Raw genomic sequence first — 20,008 nt, forward strand, 5'->3', positions numbered from 1 at the left:
GGCCCGACAACATCCAGAGACTTGAGCTACGCAGGATGGACCTTATCCATCCCTGCTGTTTTGCCCCTGCAGAGCTTTCAAACTACCTCAGTAACTTGAGGTGTGGAACCGCTTCTAAATCCTTAGGCACCAGATGGTTTTGCCAGATTCTCATTGAGGATGACAATTAGACCTCTTCCATGGTCTTCCCAAACTCCTCCCAGGTCTGAGTTTTATGCAACCACCCGTAAAGCATCCTTGGGCTGTCGGTACCCATCAGCTGCCCCGGGAGTCCTACAAGCTAGCCAAGCCTGGTAAGACTCCTCCTTCAGCTTAATGGTATCCCTTACAGTGTCCACCACTGGGTTTGTGGAGTGCTGCCGGGAACTGGTGAAAGTGAGAGTTAAAAATGCTTCTGATATGTAGTTCACACATAGAAGATCCTGATGATGCATTTGAGCCTGCCAGGTCTGTCCGGTCCTTTCCTCTGCCAGTAGATCCAGCTCACTGCCAGGTGGTGATCAGTTGACAGCTTTGTCTTTTTCTTTACACAAGTCTCCAAGACGTGCAGTCAGAGATCAAATGAAATGATCACAAACTCTATAATCGACTTCTAGCCTTGTGTGTGCCATGCGCACTGAAGCACATCCTTATGCTCGAACACAGGGCTCGAAATTGCAGCCATTTTGGTCTTTGGTCTGAATTTTTTTTCTATGTGACTTCAAAATACATTTTGGGGCATTTGTGCGAGTGTTTAGAAATGTTGGCATGCGACCTGTTTTCACTGCTAAATGTTCACTGCTACAAGAGAATGAAAACAACCCTGACAGATTTTATTTTGGAAACCACCTAAAGGAAAAGATTGTGAAAGTTTAATAAATTAAATAATATAAAAATAAGGTGTTCAGGTAACCGTATTTGCCACTGAATCTAAACATGTTAAGTGTGAGAGGTTTTAATCCTTTATTTAATCATCACAAAGTTGTCAGCTGTGCAAGTGCCAGCTAAATGTTAAGTTTAACATTGTGTACACCATCGCAAAAGGGCCTGCATTCACTAAGATTAAACTAATATTGCAGATTTATTGGTGCACATTTCAGCTCTGTCATTTCTGTTAAAAAATATTCAGTGCTTTATTCTGACGCATTTGCTATATTCTATATTAAAAATAGGCCCCTTACAAATGTGAACTCAGATTTAATCGAACGAAACATGATGGGCACCAACATTACAGTTTGTGTAGCCGGTGTTTCCAGTGTCTTCACTTCAGCTTTTGATGAGTTTCTACGACTTACTAAAAACTCAACTTTTTATTTCAGACCTAATAGAAGAGTATGAGGAGATTAAAGAGGAGGAACACCATGTCAAAATTGAGGAAAATCATTTACAGACTGATGATATTTTGAAAAGAGACAAGAATTGTTTTACCTGCACCCAGTGTGGAAGGAGTTTAAGAAGAAATAGCAGCCTTAAGAATCACATGAGGATCCACACTGGAGAGAAACCATTCACATGCACTCATTGTGGCAAGAGTTTCAGCCAATCAACATCCCTTTATAGACACATGAAAATCCACACTGGAGAGAAACCATTCACATGCACTCAGTGTGGGAAGAGTTTCATACAATCATCAGACCTTACTCAACACATAAAGATCCACACCGGAGAGAAACCATACACATGCACTCAGTGTGGGAAGAGTTTCTGCCAATCATCATCATATAATCAACACGTGATGATCCACACTGGAGAGAAACAGTTCACATGCACTCAGTGTGGGAAGAGTTTCATACAGTTGTCAAACCTTAATCAACACATGAAGACCCACACTGGAGAGAAACCATTCACCTGCACTCAATGTGGGAGGAGTTTCAGCCAGTCATCACACCTTAATAAACACATGAAGATCCACACTGGAGAGAAACCATTCACCTGCACTCAGTGTGGGAAGAGTTTCATACAATTATCGAACCTTAATAAACACATGAGGATCCACACTGGAGAGAAACCATAGACATAATCAGTGTCGGGTCAATTAGAGATGCTCATATTGACCATTTAACCGTTAACCGAAAGTATGCATTTTTATCGATGAATGGTATTAGTTTAAAACCGTTTAAGGTTATTAGTATTTTGCTGCATAAATATGCATTAATATGAATGTTACAGTATGAATATTCACCTATGATCAATTCAGTTGATTGGACATGATCTGAAAAGGTATACACCTGTCTATATGAGGGCCCAGGGTTGACAGTGCATGTCAAAGCACAAACCAAGCATGAAGACAAAGGAATTGTCTGTAGACCTCCAAGACGATTGTCTGGAGGCACAGGGCTGGGGAAGGTTACAGAAACATTACTGCTGCTCTGAAAATTCCAATAAGCACAGCAGCCTCCATCATCCGTAAGTGGAAGATGTTTAACCACCAGGACTTTTTCTAGCACTGTCCGGCCATCTAAGCTGAGTGATTGGGGAAAAGGACTTTAGTCAGGGAGGTGATTAGTAACCCAATGGTCACTCTGTCTGAGCTCCAGCATTCTTCTGTGGAGAGCTTGTATTAAACCAGAAGGGGGTCCATCTTTTTCTTGAAGATTTCACTATTATTTAAAACTTTACCAATAATGTAGCTAATTTTGTCCCAGAAACGGACCGAATAATAGATATTGTAAACAACATTGATGAAAAGATATGGAGGGACATTTTCAGGAGCGCGAGATTGGAGTATGTGGTAGATCCTGATTGGATGCCTGCATTACTCATCAATGATATCAATAAGAGTTGCTGTGCTACCCCAGGATGCTGTGGCTACTCAGGAATCCTCATGTAAAGACCTGCCATCTCATTAACTTTTTAATCTTATGGTTATGTTTTGCATTACTTGTATTATGTAAAGTATCTTGTGTAAATCTTATGTAAAGTTCTTTATCTTCAATATCCCTAGACATTTGTTTGTTGCATTGATTGATTGTTCCGAGATACATTTTATAATAAATTTTTTCCATTAAGACTATTTTGTTGGTTGATGTCTCTCTTATGTTGCGACTGAGCAGGTCATAAGACTTTGTAAAATGTTTTTGCTTGTATCTGAAGTCTTGTCCTTTCGATTATGCCCATAGATGAGATTAGAATTTTAGAATGATCAGTAAATTAAGAACATTGCCTTTCAGCTATGCTCTTTCACCACAACAGACCAACACATTAACTGCATTACTGCTACCACTGCACTGATCCACCTTTCAACCTTGTGTATCATCCCTCCCTCACTCCCTCCTGAACAAAACCACAGATACTTGAACTCTTTTAGTGCTAAGGGCTCTTATCTTTAGATGTCCACCTTTTTCCAGTTGAGCACCATGGTTTCTGACTTGGAGGTGTTGTTTCTTATCCCTGCCATGTCACACTTGGCAGCAAAAACCCTCTTACCATGTCCTATGAAGCCAAAAGGATGTTTTCTGCAACAACCCATTCCAGTTGGGTAACGGTGGGTCTCTGGAACAACCACGTCCTGCTGGAGGATGGTGGGTCTCTGGAACAAACACGTCTAGTTGGAGGATGGTGGGTTTTTGGAACAACAAAGTCCAGTTGGGGGATGGCGGGTCTCTGGAAAAAGTTTGTCCAGTTGGGGCATGGTGGGCCTCAGGAACAATTAAGTCTAGTTGGGGAATGATGGCTCTCTGGAACAAGTTTGTCCAGTTGGGGATTGGTGGGTCTTCTAATCAGCCAAGTCTAGTTGGATAATGCCAAAGTCCAGCGGGGGCGTGGGGGGTCTCTGAAACAACCCATTTTAGTTGGGTGATGGTGGGTCTCTGGAACAACTAAGTCCATTTGGGGGATGGCGGGTGTCTGGAACAGGTTGTCCAATTGGGGGATGGTGGGTCTCTGAAACAACCCATTCCTGTTGGGTGATGATGAGTCTCTGGAACACTCACGTCCAGTTGGAGGATGGTGGGTCTCTGGAACAAGTTTGTCTAGTTGGAGGATGGTGGGTCTTTGGAACAACAAAGTCCAGTTGGGGGATGGCGGGTCTCTGGAACAAGTTTGTCCAGCTGGGGCATGGTGGGTCTTTGGAACAACAAAGTCCAGTTGGGGGATGGTGGGTCTCTGAAACAACCCATTCCTCTTGGGCGATGGCGGGTCTCTGGAAAACTCATGACCAGTTGGAGGATGGCGGGTCTCTGAAACAACCCATTCCAGTTGGGTGATGATGAGTCTCTGGAACACTCATGTCCAGTTGGAGGATGGTGGGTCTCTGGAACAAGTTTGTCTAGTTGGAGGATGGTGGGTCTTTGGAACAACAAAGACCAGTTGGGGGATGGCGGGTCTCTGGAACAAGTTTGTCCAGTTGGGGCATGGTGGGTCTTTGGAACAACAAAGTCCAGTTGGGGGATAGTGGGTCTCTGGAACAAGTTTGTCCAGCTGGGGCATGGTGGGTCTTTGGAACAACAAAGTCCAGTTGGGGGATGGTGGGTCTCTGAAACAACCCATTCCTCTTGGGCGATGGCGGGTCTCTGGAAAACTCATGACCAGTTGGAGGATGGCGGGTCTCTGAAACAACCCATTCCAGTTGGGTGATGATGAGTCTCTGGAACACTCACGTCCAGTTGGAGGATGGTGGGTCTCTGGAACAAGTTTGTCTAGTTGGAGGATGGTGGGTCTTTGGAACAACAAAGACCAGTTGGGGGATGGCGGGTCTCTGGAACAAGTTTGTCCAGTTGGGGCATGGTGGGTCTTTGGAACAACAAAGTCCAGTTGGGGGATGGTGGGTCTCTGAAACAACCCATTCCTCTTAGGCGATGGCGGGTCTCTGGAAAACTCATGACCAGTTGGAGGATGGCGGGTCTCTGAAACAACCCATTCCTCTTGGGTCACGGTGGGTCTCTGGAACAACCACATCCAGCAGGAGGATGGTGGGTCTCTGGAACAAGTTTGTCTAGTTGGAGGATGTTGGGTCTTTAGAACAACAAAGTCCAGTTGGGGGATGGCGGGTCTCTGGAACAAGTTTGTCCAGTTGGGGCATGGTGGGCCTCTGAAACAATTTAGTCTAATTGGGAAATGGTGGGTCTTCTAAACAGCCAAGTCTAGTTGGATAATGCCGAAGTCCAGCGGGGGCGTGGGGGGTCTCTGAAACAACCCATTTTAGTTGGGTGATGGTGGGTCTCTGGAACAACTAAGTCAGTTTGGGCGATGGTGGCTCTTTGTAGTCCAGGTGTCGGATGGTGGGTGTCTGGAACAATGAAGTCCAGTTGGGGGATGGTGGGTCTCTGTAACAACCCATTCCAGTTGGGTGATGGTGGGCCTCTGAAACAACCAGGTCAGTTTAGGGGATGGTGGCTTATTCTAGTCCAGGTGTCGGATGGTGGTTCTCTGGAACAACCCATTCCAGTTGGGGGATGGTGGGTCTCTGAAACAACCCCTTCCAGTTGGGTGATGGTGGGTCTCTGGAACAACTAAGTCCATTTGGGGGATGGCGGGTCTCTGAAACAACCCATTCCTCTTGGGTCACGGTGGGTCTCTGGAACAACCACATCCAGCTGTTGGAAGGTGGGTCTCTCGAACAAACACGTCTAGTTGGAGTGTGGTGGGTCTTTGGAACAACAAAGTCCAGTTGGGCGATGGCGGGTTTCTGGAACAAGTTTGTCCAGTTGGGGCATGGTGGGCCTCTGAAACAATTAACTCTAGTTGGGGCATGGAGGGCCTCTCAAACAATTAACCCTAGTTGGGGCATGGTGGGCCTCTGAAACAATTTAGTCTAATTGGGAAATGGTGGGTCTTCTAAACAGCCAAGTCTAGTTGGATAATGCCGAAGTCCATCGGGGGGATGCTGGGTCTCTGAAACAACCCCTTTTAGTTGGGTGATGGTGGGTCTCTGGAACAACTAAGTCAGTTTGGGCGATGGTGGCTCTTTGTAGTCCAGGTGTCGGATGGTGGGTGTCTGGAACAATGAAGTCCAGTTGGGGGATGGTGGGTCTCTGTAACAACCCATTCCAGTTGGGTGATGGTGGGCCTCTGGAACAACTAAGTCCATTTGGGGGATGGTGGGTCTCTGGAACAAACACGTCTAGTTGAATGGTGGGTCTTTGGAACAACAAAGTCCAGTTGGGGCATGGTGGGTCTCAGGAACAATTAAGTCTAGTTGGGGAATGGTGGGTCTCTGGAACAAGTTTTTCGAGTTGGGGCATGGTGGGCCTCTGAAACAATTAAGTCCAGTTGGGGAATGGTGGGTCTTGTAATCAGCCAAGTCTAGTTGGATAATGCCGAAGTCCAGCAGGGGCGTGGGGGGTCTCTGAAACAACCCATTTTAGTTGGGTGATGGTGAGTCTCTGGAACACTCACGTCCAGTTGGGGGATGGCGGGTCTCTGGAACAAGTTTGTCCAGTTGGGGCATGGTGGGCCTCTGAAACAATTAAGTCTAGTTGGGGAATGGTGGGTCTCTGAAACAACTAAGTCCAGTTGGGGAATGGTGGGTCTCTGAATCAACCAAGTCTAGTTGGGAAATGGTGGGTCTCTGAAACAACTAAGTCAGTTTGGGCGATGGTGGCTCTTTGTAGTCCAGGTGTCGGATGGTGGGTCTCTGGAACAATGAAATCCAGTTGGGGAATGGTGGGTCTCTGTAACAACCCATTCCAGTTGGGTGATGGTGGCTCTTTCTAGTCCAGGTGTCGGATGGTGGGTCTCTGGAACAATGAAGTCCAGTTGCGGGGTGGGTGGGTCTCTGGAACAACTATGTCCAGTTGGGGGATGGTGTATATCTGAAATAAACACGTCCAGTTAGAGGATGGTGAGTCTCTGGAACAACCAAGTCCGTTTGAGGGAAGGTGGCTATTTCTAGTCCAGTTAGAGGATAGTTATTTACAGCACAGTGAGTTTTCAAATGCTGTGCAAAAACAATCAAGATATTCTAGAGATCCTGGTTTTTGCTTAACCTGGGTAACACAAATCCAGCCAAAGGCTCCTTTTCCCAATACCTCTTGAACATGATCTTTGTATTCTCTGTATGCATCACAATACCAAACTCTGGGGTCATACTGTATCAATTGGATTTAAGGTAATTTGGATACAGACTAAACTCTATACTATTGATTGAACTTTAGCAATTGTCAAATTTTGTTGTCAAGCCACAGCCTCTATTTTATCCCATGTCGCCTTATTTGGGTTAGACAGTTTAAGATGTTCAAACCCTGCTAGAACGTGACTTTTCTCACCTGGCGTAAGCTGAGCCCTCTTTGCAATTTCATAACCAGCCCCTATTTCTGTATTTCCATTTATATCATTTGAGATGGCGCAGTGGTAGCTCCTCTTATTGAGAAGAGTTTTACCATGCTTGGAGAGATGGTGAGAAGAGGTTTTTGGTTAATCTTTTCTGTCTCTATGCTCTTGCAAAGAGGAAAACTCACCCAAGTATGCGAAGGGAAGACACGAAAGCAAAGCACCAAAATGGAAAGACGTTCGCACATTGTGGTCATTCTGCTTTTTCTAACGAATTATTTGGTTTTGGACATACAGAAAGCGACTCACGTCCATCTGCCGCAAAAATATTATAAACGTTCAGAACATAACATGTTGTCTGCAGAAACTATTTTTGAAAGAGAGCTGTTTTATCACTGTGATTGCCCTGACTCAGTGTCGCTTGTTACCAAGATACAGTACGTGATACACAGAATGAATGAATGTTTTGAAAACGATTGTTTGTTGAACAATAGGTGTTTCACGTCAGTTATTTGGTACAATTACAAAGTTATGTTACAAAACTTAAATCTTTGCATCTAATGTAAGTTTATCAGACTCACCAAGCAAGAGTCTTTGATGCAATAATTATTAGTGTTTACATGCATATCAAAATCTCTGGATGCCAAATGTAGCAATAAAAATCAATAAATAACTAAATTTATATTAAGAATGGTATAGAGGAACTAGCATAGATTTAACATAGACTGGGGGGACACCAACGTCCACCTACTTTTTAAATGTCCCCACCAATAATTTAATTTACTTAAAAGTTGTGCTGTCCATATTAACCTGGACATGCCGTAAAGGCTAAATCATGACTCTCCTTGAGTCACACCAGCCCTCCAAACACATTGTGATTGGCTGTGCCTTTTCCTGCTCTCATGTGAGAGGCTGTGGCTGCACCAAAAGCTGTGCATGAGTATTTCCTGTGCAAGAATAAGGTGTGTGAGATGTGTGACACACAAGTGAGGGTGGCAGCAGCAAAAAGGTGGAGATACGAAGCTTTTTTCAATGAAAGGTTTGTCACCTAAATTCAAGTTTGCTACTGAATGAGTCCATCATGACAATGCCGATAAAGCTAGTGTTTCTCCCACTTTCCCACACAGTCATACGTTATAGCAGACAGATATAATCTGTGAATAATATGCCCTGGAAACTAACCGCAGAACAGCAGAAACAACTGTAAATTTTACATCAGCTTTATAAAAAAATGAAAATTTACAATAAAGAAAAGATACTTATTTTTTAAAATAAAAATTTATTATTATCTATCATTATTTATTAACAGAAGTCTATTCAAACTTGTTGACAGTCAAATAATAAACCGGCCAGTACGTTCAACTTTCCACAGTCAGAATTTGTCCAGTTGAATAATAAGAAAAATTCTAACAAAATAATAATAATAATAATCCAACTTTTGACATTTTGAACCACCCAAAACCCCCTTGGCTACGGGCTGGGCTATTTAATTTTAACTTAATATATTAAAATGTATGAAGAGAGGATTAAAATTATAATATATTTTAGGAGCAGTTAAATCATTTATCACACACACACACACACACACACACACACCCACACACACACACACACACACATATATTTATATATATTTTTCTTATTGATTCATTTGATTCCCCTGTCCCCACCAAATTCGAGTGCAAATCTACGCCCTTGGTTTAGTTTCTACAAGTAACTAAAAATACAATTTTAGCGGAAATAAAAGTTTCGATAAAAGCATTTTTAGGAGAACTGGAAAAGTCAAGGCAAAACACTTGATATTAAGTCCCAAAGCAAATGACTTTATATTTCTACAGACTGAATACAGAAAGAGCATTTGGGGAAATAATATTATTAGATTGAGCAGGTTTGTGATTTAGTGGAGAGCAGTTATGAGTAGAGACGTCACCAACTTTATCATATAAGAGGAGTTTATGCCAAACTCAAACCATTCTGTCACTTAAATATTGTAGTGTTTGCTTCTTGTGCAGTGTGTTAGACTGCGTACATGGAGAGGTACAACTTAGAAAACACATTTATTAACAGAAGACGAGCAGCTCCAACTGCTAACCACCTCATGTGCTTCAGGCTCCCTCACTGACTCTGACTCTGTAGAACTCCAGTAGTTAAACCAAGAAGGCCCTCTAGTGGAGTCAATACGCAATTACATTATGAGGACATATAACACTACACCACAAATATATTATTCCAAAAACTCACACAAATAGGTAAAGAAATCTGACATCTATTAATCATTGAGAATCTATTAATAATTGAGAATTGAGGGATTTGTGCAGTCAAATATAAAATAGTCTAAATAAAACTTTATGGCCATGACTTGACTGAAGGTGTTATACAATCAGGGATTGCACAGAAACAATGTTATATTCCTCTGAAGAGACTGAAGAAGAATTAATCTTCTGAACACAAATGTTCCCCTCTGCTGTCGAGACTGATTGACAAACAAGTAGCCAATCAGCTTTCGCTGAGCGCTTACAGGCAGCCAATCAGCTTTCGCTGAGCTCCTACGGGCAGCCAATCAGCTTTCTCTGGTGAGCGTGCAGGCAAACACCCCGCCCACGGCGCTCAGTGTGAGGCGGAGAGTGCAGAGCTTTGCTGTTTGCTGTTGAATTGCTTTAACTCCACTTCTGTTTCGGGTGTTGTGCGTCTATTCAAAGTAAGTGTATTATATCTGACCTTTGTAGCGTTCGCAGATTTGCTGCAATTATCTTGCGGGTTGAACTGCTTTAACATATGTGCTCAATGCTAATATAGTCTCTTGTTTTTAGCTCGATGCTAGGCTGTAAACACTTCTGTAATGCGTTACTCACGGGTTATCTGCAGGGTTTCTGCAGGGTCTTAACATCAAATTTTAGGCTTTAAAAAGTCTTAAAAGTAGTGAAATATTGTATTGTAAGTCTTAAATCTTTTTTAAACGGGTCTTAATTTTCCTTTGTTCATGTATTGCTACTAAATCTGGCCAAAACCCAAACAATCACCAACAATCATCTCAATAAAACTTTACACTTTTTATTAAAAAGGTAATTTTTAACTCTATTTATCATAATGGTTTAATTATTTTCCTTACAGTAACATTTGTGTAAAAGTTCTCCATGTATTTACTGCTGAAGACACCGACCTGGACAGATTGTTGTGCAAATATTTAGTTTATTATAGTTTTTATGTTGGAAAAAAAGTGTATGGATACAAGTAGAGCTTGCTTGTTTTTACACAATAATTAAATATTTAATTAAGAAATAAAATCTAAAATATTAAATATTTTCATTATTAATGTATTATTGTATTATTAAATATATATATATATTTTTTTTTGGAAAGGGCAAATAAAAATCTTTTCCATCTGAGCCATTTGAAATATTCATTAGCCTTTAGCCCTTTATGGGTCTTAAATTTAATTCACAATGGTCTTTAAACATCTTAAATTTAACTTGGTGAAACCTGCAGAAACCCTGTATCTGGGCACCTTTCATTTGTGTCTCCATCTCATTCCTTCACTAAGTTGTTTAATATTGATCTTTTAGCTTAAAATATTCTTCTGTAAACCTCTGAAGGGACGCAAACATTTTTTTTAGCAGTAAAACAGAATGTGGGATTAGTATAATAGTATAAAACACTTAATAATGAATGTATTACAGTATTGAGAGATAACTGTAGGCAATCAGAGACATGATCACGCTGCACACATGAGATGTAGAATCGGCCACTCAACACTTACACACATATTTACTGAACAGGGAAGAGAAACCTATGTGTAACTTGTGTGAGAATATTTTGATGGTGAAACATATTTTAATAGAGTGTATATTTGTAAATGATATTAGAGAATGTTTTTATTCAGGAAATATTTGAAGGCAAATGTTTAAAAATGTGTTTTCTGGAGGAATTTTACAATATTGATCATTGATCAGACTGAAAGAGCTTATAAGACTTTATCAGTGTTGCTGTTATTTGTGTGTTTTTAACCAATTAATGATGTTTCAGAAACAGTTATGATCATCAATTATATATTGAATATTTAATACAAGTGTTGTCATGAATATAGCCTGTGCTGCTGATATGCCATTAAAATATAAGTATAAGCGAACAGAATATTAATTATAATAATTATCTCCTCCTCCAGTGAAGCTCCTCCTCCTCCAGTGAAGCTCCTCCTCCTCCAGTTCAGCTGTAAACACTGTGATATTCCCATCAGGCTCCAGTGAAGAGTTTATTGAAGGACAGCGAGAACATGAGTGATCCAGAACCCTGCAGAATTAAACATGAAGACACTGAACAACAAATAGGTTGGTGTTTATTCCTGATTCTTCATTAATCAGCCTGAAGAACAATCATGAGGAAAAGTTTTGAACAGTTGATCTGATTTACTGTACAGAAACAAATGATTTTCTATAAAGACAGAGAGAAATAAACACACTTTCTGTTCACAAGGTCAACAATAGGGACTGAAGCTCAGTTGTCTTTTATTCCCTTGTTCTGATCAAATGCTCAGTGAAAGGAGGTTTGTTAAACAAAATAGGCAATAAAAAAACATTATGGTGAAGCTATCTATCTATCTATCTATCTATCTATCTATCTATCTATCTATCTATCTATCTATCTATCTATCTAACATGTGCAAAAATGTGTACTTTTTAATTTTGACACCCACAGACAGTCACCAAACATAAATCTGAGCGGTAAGACTTTCTCATAGCCTCATTTCAGTTGTATTAACAGATGAAGCGAGACTGCAGTCTGAAACAGAACAACAGGCCCAATACTAAATATTATATTATTAAAATAAGGAAAAATGACCGGATGGTAATTTTAGTCGATCTTCCTGACAGATAAACAGCTCTCGGTGATATTTCAGCATGCTTTCGTATTTGACATGAATCACAAGTTCACCAGTAGGATTGACATCCTGCTCTACTCATCGTTCTCTCTTCATATTGCCGTATATGTGGCAATTACACAACCATAATACACTGTGATATAGCCTAGCCTGTTTATTTGTTGGATCATTTTGCTTTTTCAATCGAGCCGAGACCACCCTATTCAGGCGATCTCAGACCGATTGATTTGGTGTTTAATCTAAAACGATTAATCTAGGCACTTAAACAATCAACTTTATTAATAATCATAACGACAGGAGAATTTACACGTGTTCCTCCATCCTGGAGCGGACATCCATCAGAAAACCCACGCCATCAACTTACTGTTTACAGTGTTCTGAGAGCAGAGATGATTATTTTTTAAGGTAAGGTCTGTCTGACTCTCTCTCTCACTCCCACACACACTGTACTCCATATAGAAGGCAGAAACTCTGTTTTATTTGCACTGTAACTGATGATCACAAATTTGACCTCTTCCCTACAGGGAAAACACCAAATATCATAACTGCTTGATTATATGCTGTTGTAGCTTTTCAATTAAAAAATGTGGTTATAATGGAAGTCAATAGAGCAAAAGCAGCCATGAATATAACGGCTGATGATGTTTGCACTCCATTTATGATTTGATCATTCATTTTTTTAAGAATATCGAGCACCACAATGGAAATAAGCCTGTGGCGTTTTTGTGTATTTTATCCTCGACAGTTTTTAAAATATGTATGAATTAGTCTAACTAATCTGTATGTTTTGTTAAAATTGTCAAAAACAATCAATCAATCAATCAATTTCATTTCCTCTGTCATGTTGTCCAGCATGTCGAGATCGCTCGTTTCGGCTATGCTAGAAACTGGTCGAGATTTACGTCCTTTTTGACGCAGAATGTGTTCCATCATAAACAATATTGACTTTTCGATGTGTTGATGAAGTCGATATTCTATCTGTAAGACAAATTAAAGCAGGATTTTCTGTTAATATTATAGCTAGTCAGTGGAGCTCGCTACAGCACGTCTATCCCCAACGCCTGCATCACGTGACTTCTTTTGTTTTAATTATGAATGTATAAGAATAAAAATAGGCTATTTACAGTTTTCAAATCTGTCTCAATGTGATCAAGATGGCTTTCATGATCAATTATGATCATAAACTCTGAAAACTGGACTGACACAATTCGATTTACTTCTACGTTAAGCGGCTTTGACACAATTTACATTGTAAAAGCGCTAGAGAAATAAAGACCAGTTGAATTGAATCTGCATAAATGTGTATATTTTACCGGACTAAACTAAATATAATCTGATTTATTTTACATTAATGTGCATCTAAATTACAGTGTGTGTAGCCAATGTTTCCAGTGTCTTTTCACTTTACAGCTTTTAGAGAGATTTTAAGACTTAAACTAATGTTTGTTTTATTTCAGACCTAATTGAAGAGTATGAGGAGATTAAAAAGGAGGAACATCATGTCAAAATTGAGGACAAAACTCATTTACAGACTGATGATATTTTGAAAAGGAGAGACAAGAATCGTTTCATCTGCACCCAGTGTGGAAAGAGTTTTGGAAGAAAAGGCAGCCTCAAGATTCACATGAGGATCCACACTGGAGAGAAACCATTCACATGCACTCAGTGTGGGAAGAGTTTCAGCCAAATATCAACTTTTAGTAAACACAAAAAAATCCACACTGGAGAGAAACCATACACCTGCACCCAGTGTGGGAAGAGTTTTAGCCAATCATCAAACCTTAAACTACACATGAAGATCCACACTGGAGAGAAACCGTTCACATGCACTCAGTGTGGGAAGAGCTACATACTATTATCACAACTTAATCAACACATGAACATCCATACTGGGGAGAAACCATTCACATGCACTCAATGTGGAATGAGTTTCAGCCAAATGTATGCCCTTAGTAGACACAAAAAAGTGCACACTGGAGAGAAACCTTTCTTATGCACTCAGTGTGGGAGGAGTTTCATAATGTCATCACACCTTAATCAACACATGAGGATCCACAATGGAGAGAAACCGTACACATGCTCTCAGTGTGAGAAGAGTTTCCGCAAATCATCACACCTTATTCAACACATGAGGATCCACACTGGAGAGAAACCATTCAGCTGCACTCAGTGTGGGAAGAGTTTCACCTGCTTAACGCACCTTAATCAACACATGAGGATCCACACTGGAGAGAAACCATACTCATGCACTCAGTGTGGGAAAAGTTTCAACCAATCATCAAACCTTAATATTCACATGATCACTCACACTGGAGAGAAACCATTCACCTGCACTCACTGTGGGAAGAGTTTTAGTCAAATATCAGCCCTTAATAAACACAAAAAAATCCACACTGGGGAGAAACCATTCACATGCACTCAGTGTGAGAGGAGTTTCAGCCAATCATCACACCTTAATCAACACATGAGGATCCACACTGGCGAGAAACCGTTCACATGCACTCAGTGTACGAAGAGTTTCAGCCAAATATATGCCCTTAGTAGGCATGAAAAAATCCACACTGGAGAGAAACCATTCACATGCACCCATTGTGGGAAGACTTTCGGCTGTTCATCAAATTGTAATCAACACATGAGGAGCCACACTGGAGAGAAACCATTCACATGCACTCAGTGTGGGAAGAGTTTCAGCCAATTATCAGCCCTTAGTAGGCACAAAAAAATCCACACTGGAGAGAAGCCAATCATCATCCCTTAATCTACACATTATGAACTACACTGGAGAGAAACCATTCACTTGCACTACAAGCTGCGGTCACACTAGACTTTTCTCCCCATAGACATCTAATCATACGCACATGCACTGGTGTGAAAGAGTATATGTGCTCTGAGTGTGAGAAGACTTATTACAGCTCTAAATTGAAACTGCACCGCTTTGCAAGTGATGGTACAGGTGCGGATACATCTGTACTCCACTCTCCAGTGTATTCACGTGGCTAGTGTTGTTGTTTTAGATGATGTTCTCTGTCTGACTCCCTGAATGAGAAACAAATCACTGGGAAGACACCGCACATCAAAGAAGAACAGTTAGTTTGCAGTATACCAGGGCCTCAAGTTTAGAAAGCCCATTCAATTGTCCTGTGTTGCATTTTTAAAGTTTCTTTACTTTTAGGTTCAAGATTCTTTATAGTTTACTACATTTACTTTTTGTGAGTAGAATACAAACTTGATGAGTATTTTATAGTTTAAGCAGAGCGACAGGTATAAGTTTTACAATATTAATACACTGTGATGATCACAAGACTCCAGATTGGAGCATGTGGTAGATCCTGATTGGATGCCTGCATTACTCATCAAAGGGTATATAAGAGTTGTTGTGCTACCCCAGGACACTGTGGCTACTCAGGAGTCCTCATGTCAAGACCTGCCATCTCACTGACTCTTTAACCTCATGGTTTTGTTTTGCATTACTTGTATCATGTAGTTTAAGTGTTGTTGTGATTAAACCCTAAGTTCTTTATCTTCATTATCCCTAGACATCTGTTGGTTGTTTTGTTTGATTGTTCTATGATTTACATTTTCTAATAAATAATTTGCATTCAGGCTATTTTGTTGTTGATCTCTCTTTTATGTTGCGACTCAAACAAGCGGGTCATAACACTTTTGTAAAATGTGTCCGGTTGTATCCGAGATCTTGTCCTTTCAGTCATGACCATAGAAAAGAGTAGGAACCTAGATAAGCGGTAAATTGAGAACATTGCGTTTTGTCCATGCTCCTTTCCCACAACAGACAATCACATCAACTGCATTACTGCTGCCACTGCACTGATCAGTGTTTTAATTTCACATTCCATTCCTCATGAAAAAAAAAACCTGCAGATACTTGAACTTTGGGGTAGGGTCTCTCCTCCAAACTGGAGATGGCCACCTTTTTTCAGTCAAGCACCATGGTTTCTGACTTTCCGACTGCTGTTTCTTTCCCTGTCACGTCACACTCAGCAGCAAACCGTCTCAATTCATGCTGAAGGATGGAGTGGATAGACATTGTAGAGGTGGAAGGGAAAGTAGAATAGCTTGTTCAACTATTAACCAAGATGGAGCTCTCTCAGGAGGGATGGAGAAGTGCACGAGATGTCTCAAACTGAAGGGGTATTAATGAATTAAAGGCCCAGGAAGCCCCAATCCTCCTTTATCAACTGGCTGTTGCAATTTACTCCTATGCAACCTAGGGTACTTATTGTTCCAGAGAAATGAATTGACTAAGTTGTCAAACTGTTTTAAATATTTTACATAAAATAAATATTTACAGGGGTAAACTAAAGTAGAGAAGTATCTTTAGGAAGGCAATTCATTTTGAGTACCTCACAGCAGTGGTTCTCAATTCTGGTGCTTGTGCAAAATGATTTGACAACCATCCTAAAATAATTCTAGCACTTTTTACTAGATCTTAGAATCACACCTTAGAAACCAAAAGCAGAGATTTGGCTCATCTTTAGCTGCATGAACTCAATTTGCACCAGATCAGCAAGGGACAACATTTGTTTGAGTTTCCCTCGCTGACTGGCTCCTGATTGGTTGGTGACTTGGCTTCAGTGACGTCCTTGGGATTCACTTGCTTGTGAGTGGAAGTTGTTATTGGGGTGACAGACTCTGCTGAGAGTCTATTTACAGCAGGTTTTTTGCAGGTTCGGCGGTTCCTAAACGTTAAAAAGTTGCTTGGAAATTTCTTTGTGACTCGATCATGGGTCGGTGCAGTGTCTGAGAGCAAGGCGAGAGGGGGCAGAGTGTGAATGAGCGAGCTAATGCAAAAAGCAAAGTTTTACTGTTGCACAAGGTTTTTAAATTTGGTTTGGTCCGTCACAATGGGAGTTGCCATGGAGAGCCATTATGCATCAGGGTAAATCATTAACAGACTACTTAGTAATTTATGCATCAAATGTTACAAGACAAATACTGTTTCTTATACTAGTTTTTTTCATTTACACCAATGCACTGCAAATATGACTAGCTTTTGTTTATTAACAGGCATCATACATTTCAGAGTTATTCATCTGCTATAAGGGTTAAAAACCATTGATTATCTTGGTTGCAATAAACACTTGAAAGATTTGAAGAAAACTCTGGCAAGCTATTTGAAGATACCTCTACCTTCATGGCAAATTTTAATTGAGGCAATTAGTTAGGTTTTAAGTTGAAAGGCTTGTAAAGCACCATTGTTGGTTTATTACATTGTGCCCAAATTTGGTAAAGGGTCCTCAGAACATCTACTAAAGTCATATTAGTACAAATAGTCAAATCAATCAGCTCTGTTATCTGTAATGGGTTCTCCTATGGTATATCCCATCGAGGAGGTCATAAATGGGACCTGAGACCAGACAATGTGGTGCCTGATCAAGATTTTAGATTTAGTATTGGACTCGTTCCTTGTTGTCTAGTTTTTGAGGCTCTTTTGGTCTACTTTGTCAGACAGGTCCTATTTAGGCGATTTTCTTGATTGGGAACAGGTGTGGCAGTAATCAGGTCTGAGTGTGGCTAGAGAACTTGAAGTCGGTGTGATAAAGTTGTTTTAATGGGGAAAAACATTTTCACACTGGGCTATGTAGTTCAGTATTTTGTCTTCCTTTTAATAATAAAAACCTTCATTTAAAGACTGTACAATGTGTTTAATTGTGTTTTTAATATTTTAATTTGTTTGATGATCTGAAACTTTTAAGTGTTAGAATTCTGCATTGCGTTCGTTACATGCAGATTACTAAACCAGAGAACATTTGTCATTTAAATGTGCGGGTTTAAGGCTTTATGCAGATATGTCTGTGAGGCAAATTTTCGCAGAGATTCAGATTTACCAGTCATGCACAGAATGACAAATCATTGTCATTTACAGCTTTTAAATTTATGTCTCATCAGTGTGAACAAAAATGACTTGAAATCAGTCGTATAAAAATCCGACCCCAGGAGGTTGATATGACAAGAATAATCTAAATATGATCTGCTGTGTTTTTACATTTAATATGCATCAAAATTAAGGTTTGTGTAGCCAATGTTTAGTGCCTTTTCACTGTAGCTTTTGATGAGAGTTTCTATGACTTATTACAAACTGAACTTTTTTATTTCAGACCTTATTGAAGAGTGTGAGGAGAGTAAAGAAGAGGAACACCATGTCAAAATTGAGGACAAAACTCATTTACAGACTGATGGTATTTTCAAAAGGAGAGACAAGAGTGGTTTTACCTGCACCCAGTGTGGAAAGTGTTGGGCCAGCAGAAGCAGGCTTGAGATTCACGTGAGGATCCACACTGGAGAGAAACCATACACCTGCACTCAGTGTGGGAAGAGTTTCAAACAATCATCACACGTTACTCGACACATGATGATCCACACTGGAAAGAACTCATTCACATGCACTCAATGTGGGAAGAGTTTCAGCCAATTATCCAACCTTAAAAATCACATGAGGATCCACACTGGAGAGAAACCATTCACATGCACTCCATGTGGGAAGAGTTTCAGCCACTCATCAACCCTTAATCAACACATGAAGATCCACACTGGAGAGAAACCATTCACATGCACTCAATGTAGGAAGAGTTTCAGCAAATCATCACTACTTTATACACACATGCGGATCCACACTGGAGAGAAGCCATTCACATGCACTCAGTGTGGGAAGAGTTTCAGCCAATCATCACACCTTATTAAACACATGAGGATCCACACTGGAGAGAAACCATTCACATGCACTCAGTGTGGGAAGAGTTTCAGCAAATCATCAAACCTTAATCGACACATGAAGATCCACTCTGATGTGAGAAAGTGCTTGGAGTGTGAGAAGACTTTTATTACAACTGGAGAATTAAAACGGCACCAGAGGATTCATGCTGGAAAAAAAACGTACAAGTGTTTACACTGTAATAAGAGGTTTAGTCACTCAGGAACCCTTAAAACACATGAGAAAATTCACACTGGAGAGAAACCATAGACATGATCAGAGTCTACAGAGTTTCGCTCACTCTGCACAGCTTAAGAAACACATAGGCTGTATCTGAAACCGCCTACTAGTCAGTAGGTACTGCGTTTGAATTTAAATCTACTACTCAGTCTTTTAAAAACTATGTTCTATACAGTTTGAATGTAAGCAGTATGAATGGAACTCGGACGTACTACATTTGCAATTTTGTCATGTGACCTACCCGCGTGAGTTGCGTCACTTTACTCCCATTCATGAATGCTGTCAATGGGGCTTCATGGAATAGCATAAGGTAAATCCGTTGCTCACTTCTGAATTTTGTCGGAAGAAGTTGGTCTTCTGGGTACTTCTCTTCAGAGGAGAGGTGTTGGATTCTGGCTCTGGATATTCTGAACAGCTCTCTCATTGATCAGTTTCATCAGGTCTATTGTTAGTCTTGAGGGAATGCCAGGGGGCGTTCTTGAGGGAGGGGGTACTGTCACCGTACCTCACGCCTTTGCTCTCACCTCCTGTTCTGGGTTACAGATTACCTCTTGTCATCTGCTTTCATTTGCAGTCACAGGAGCTCTCATTTCCCTTTTTCATATTTATACCACATCATTTCCCTTTATGTTTGTCAGTATGGTATTGATCGTTTGTGTGCCTATTATTTTGTCACTCACCCTGTATTTGCATCAAGCACTGCCAGTAAGCGAGTGTCTATTTTATTTAGTTTTTTGAGTTCCCCCTTTTTTTTTTTACTCGTGACACTAGTATTTTCTTTCTCATTTGTGTTTAAATGTCTTTAGATTTTGGCTTGATGTCTAGCTTTTGAGGCTCGTTTGGTCTACTTCACTTTGTCAGACAGGTCCTATTTAGGTGATTTCTTGATTGTGAACAGGTGTGGCAGTAATCAGGTCTGGGTATGGCTAGAGAACTATGTTTTTATGTTATGTTTTAATGGGGGAACATTTTTTACACAGGGCTATGTAATTCAG

General features: G+C 40.4%; 2 protein-coding genes across 3 annotated transcripts in view; both read left to right on the plus strand.

The window, feature by feature from the left end:
- zgc:174624 overlaps positions 1–2,992 on the plus strand; it is a 31,742-nt gene extending 28,750 nt beyond the window's left edge. For both annotated transcript variants that reach the window (XM_087241929.1, XM_087241930.1), the window contains exon 3: positions 1,299–2,992. In XM_087241929.1, coding sequence (XP_087098055.1) covers positions 1,299–1,993 — 695 coding nt within the window. In that variant the 3' untranslated portion in view covers positions 1,994–2,992. The remainder of the gene's footprint in view (positions 1–1,298) is intronic.
- Positions 2,993–9,797: 6,805 nt separating this feature from the next.
- On the plus strand, positions 9,798–19,049 carry zgc:173575. Its single transcript, XM_088649570.1, is given in 4 exon segments — positions 9,798–9,886; positions 11,351–11,513; positions 13,522–14,816; positions 18,129–19,049. Coding segments are annotated over 3 exon segments (2,271 nt in total). The 5' UTR covers positions 9,798–9,886; positions 11,351–11,458.
- Positions 19,050–20,008: the final 959 nt, after the last annotated feature.

Source organism: Danio rerio, chromosome 3 (genome assembly GCF_052040795.2).
Source record: "Danio rerio strain M-AB ecotype USA chromosome 3, GRCz13ab, whole genome shotgun sequence".
NCBI lineage: Eukaryota > Metazoa > Chordata > Actinopteri > Cypriniformes > Danionidae > Danio > Danio rerio.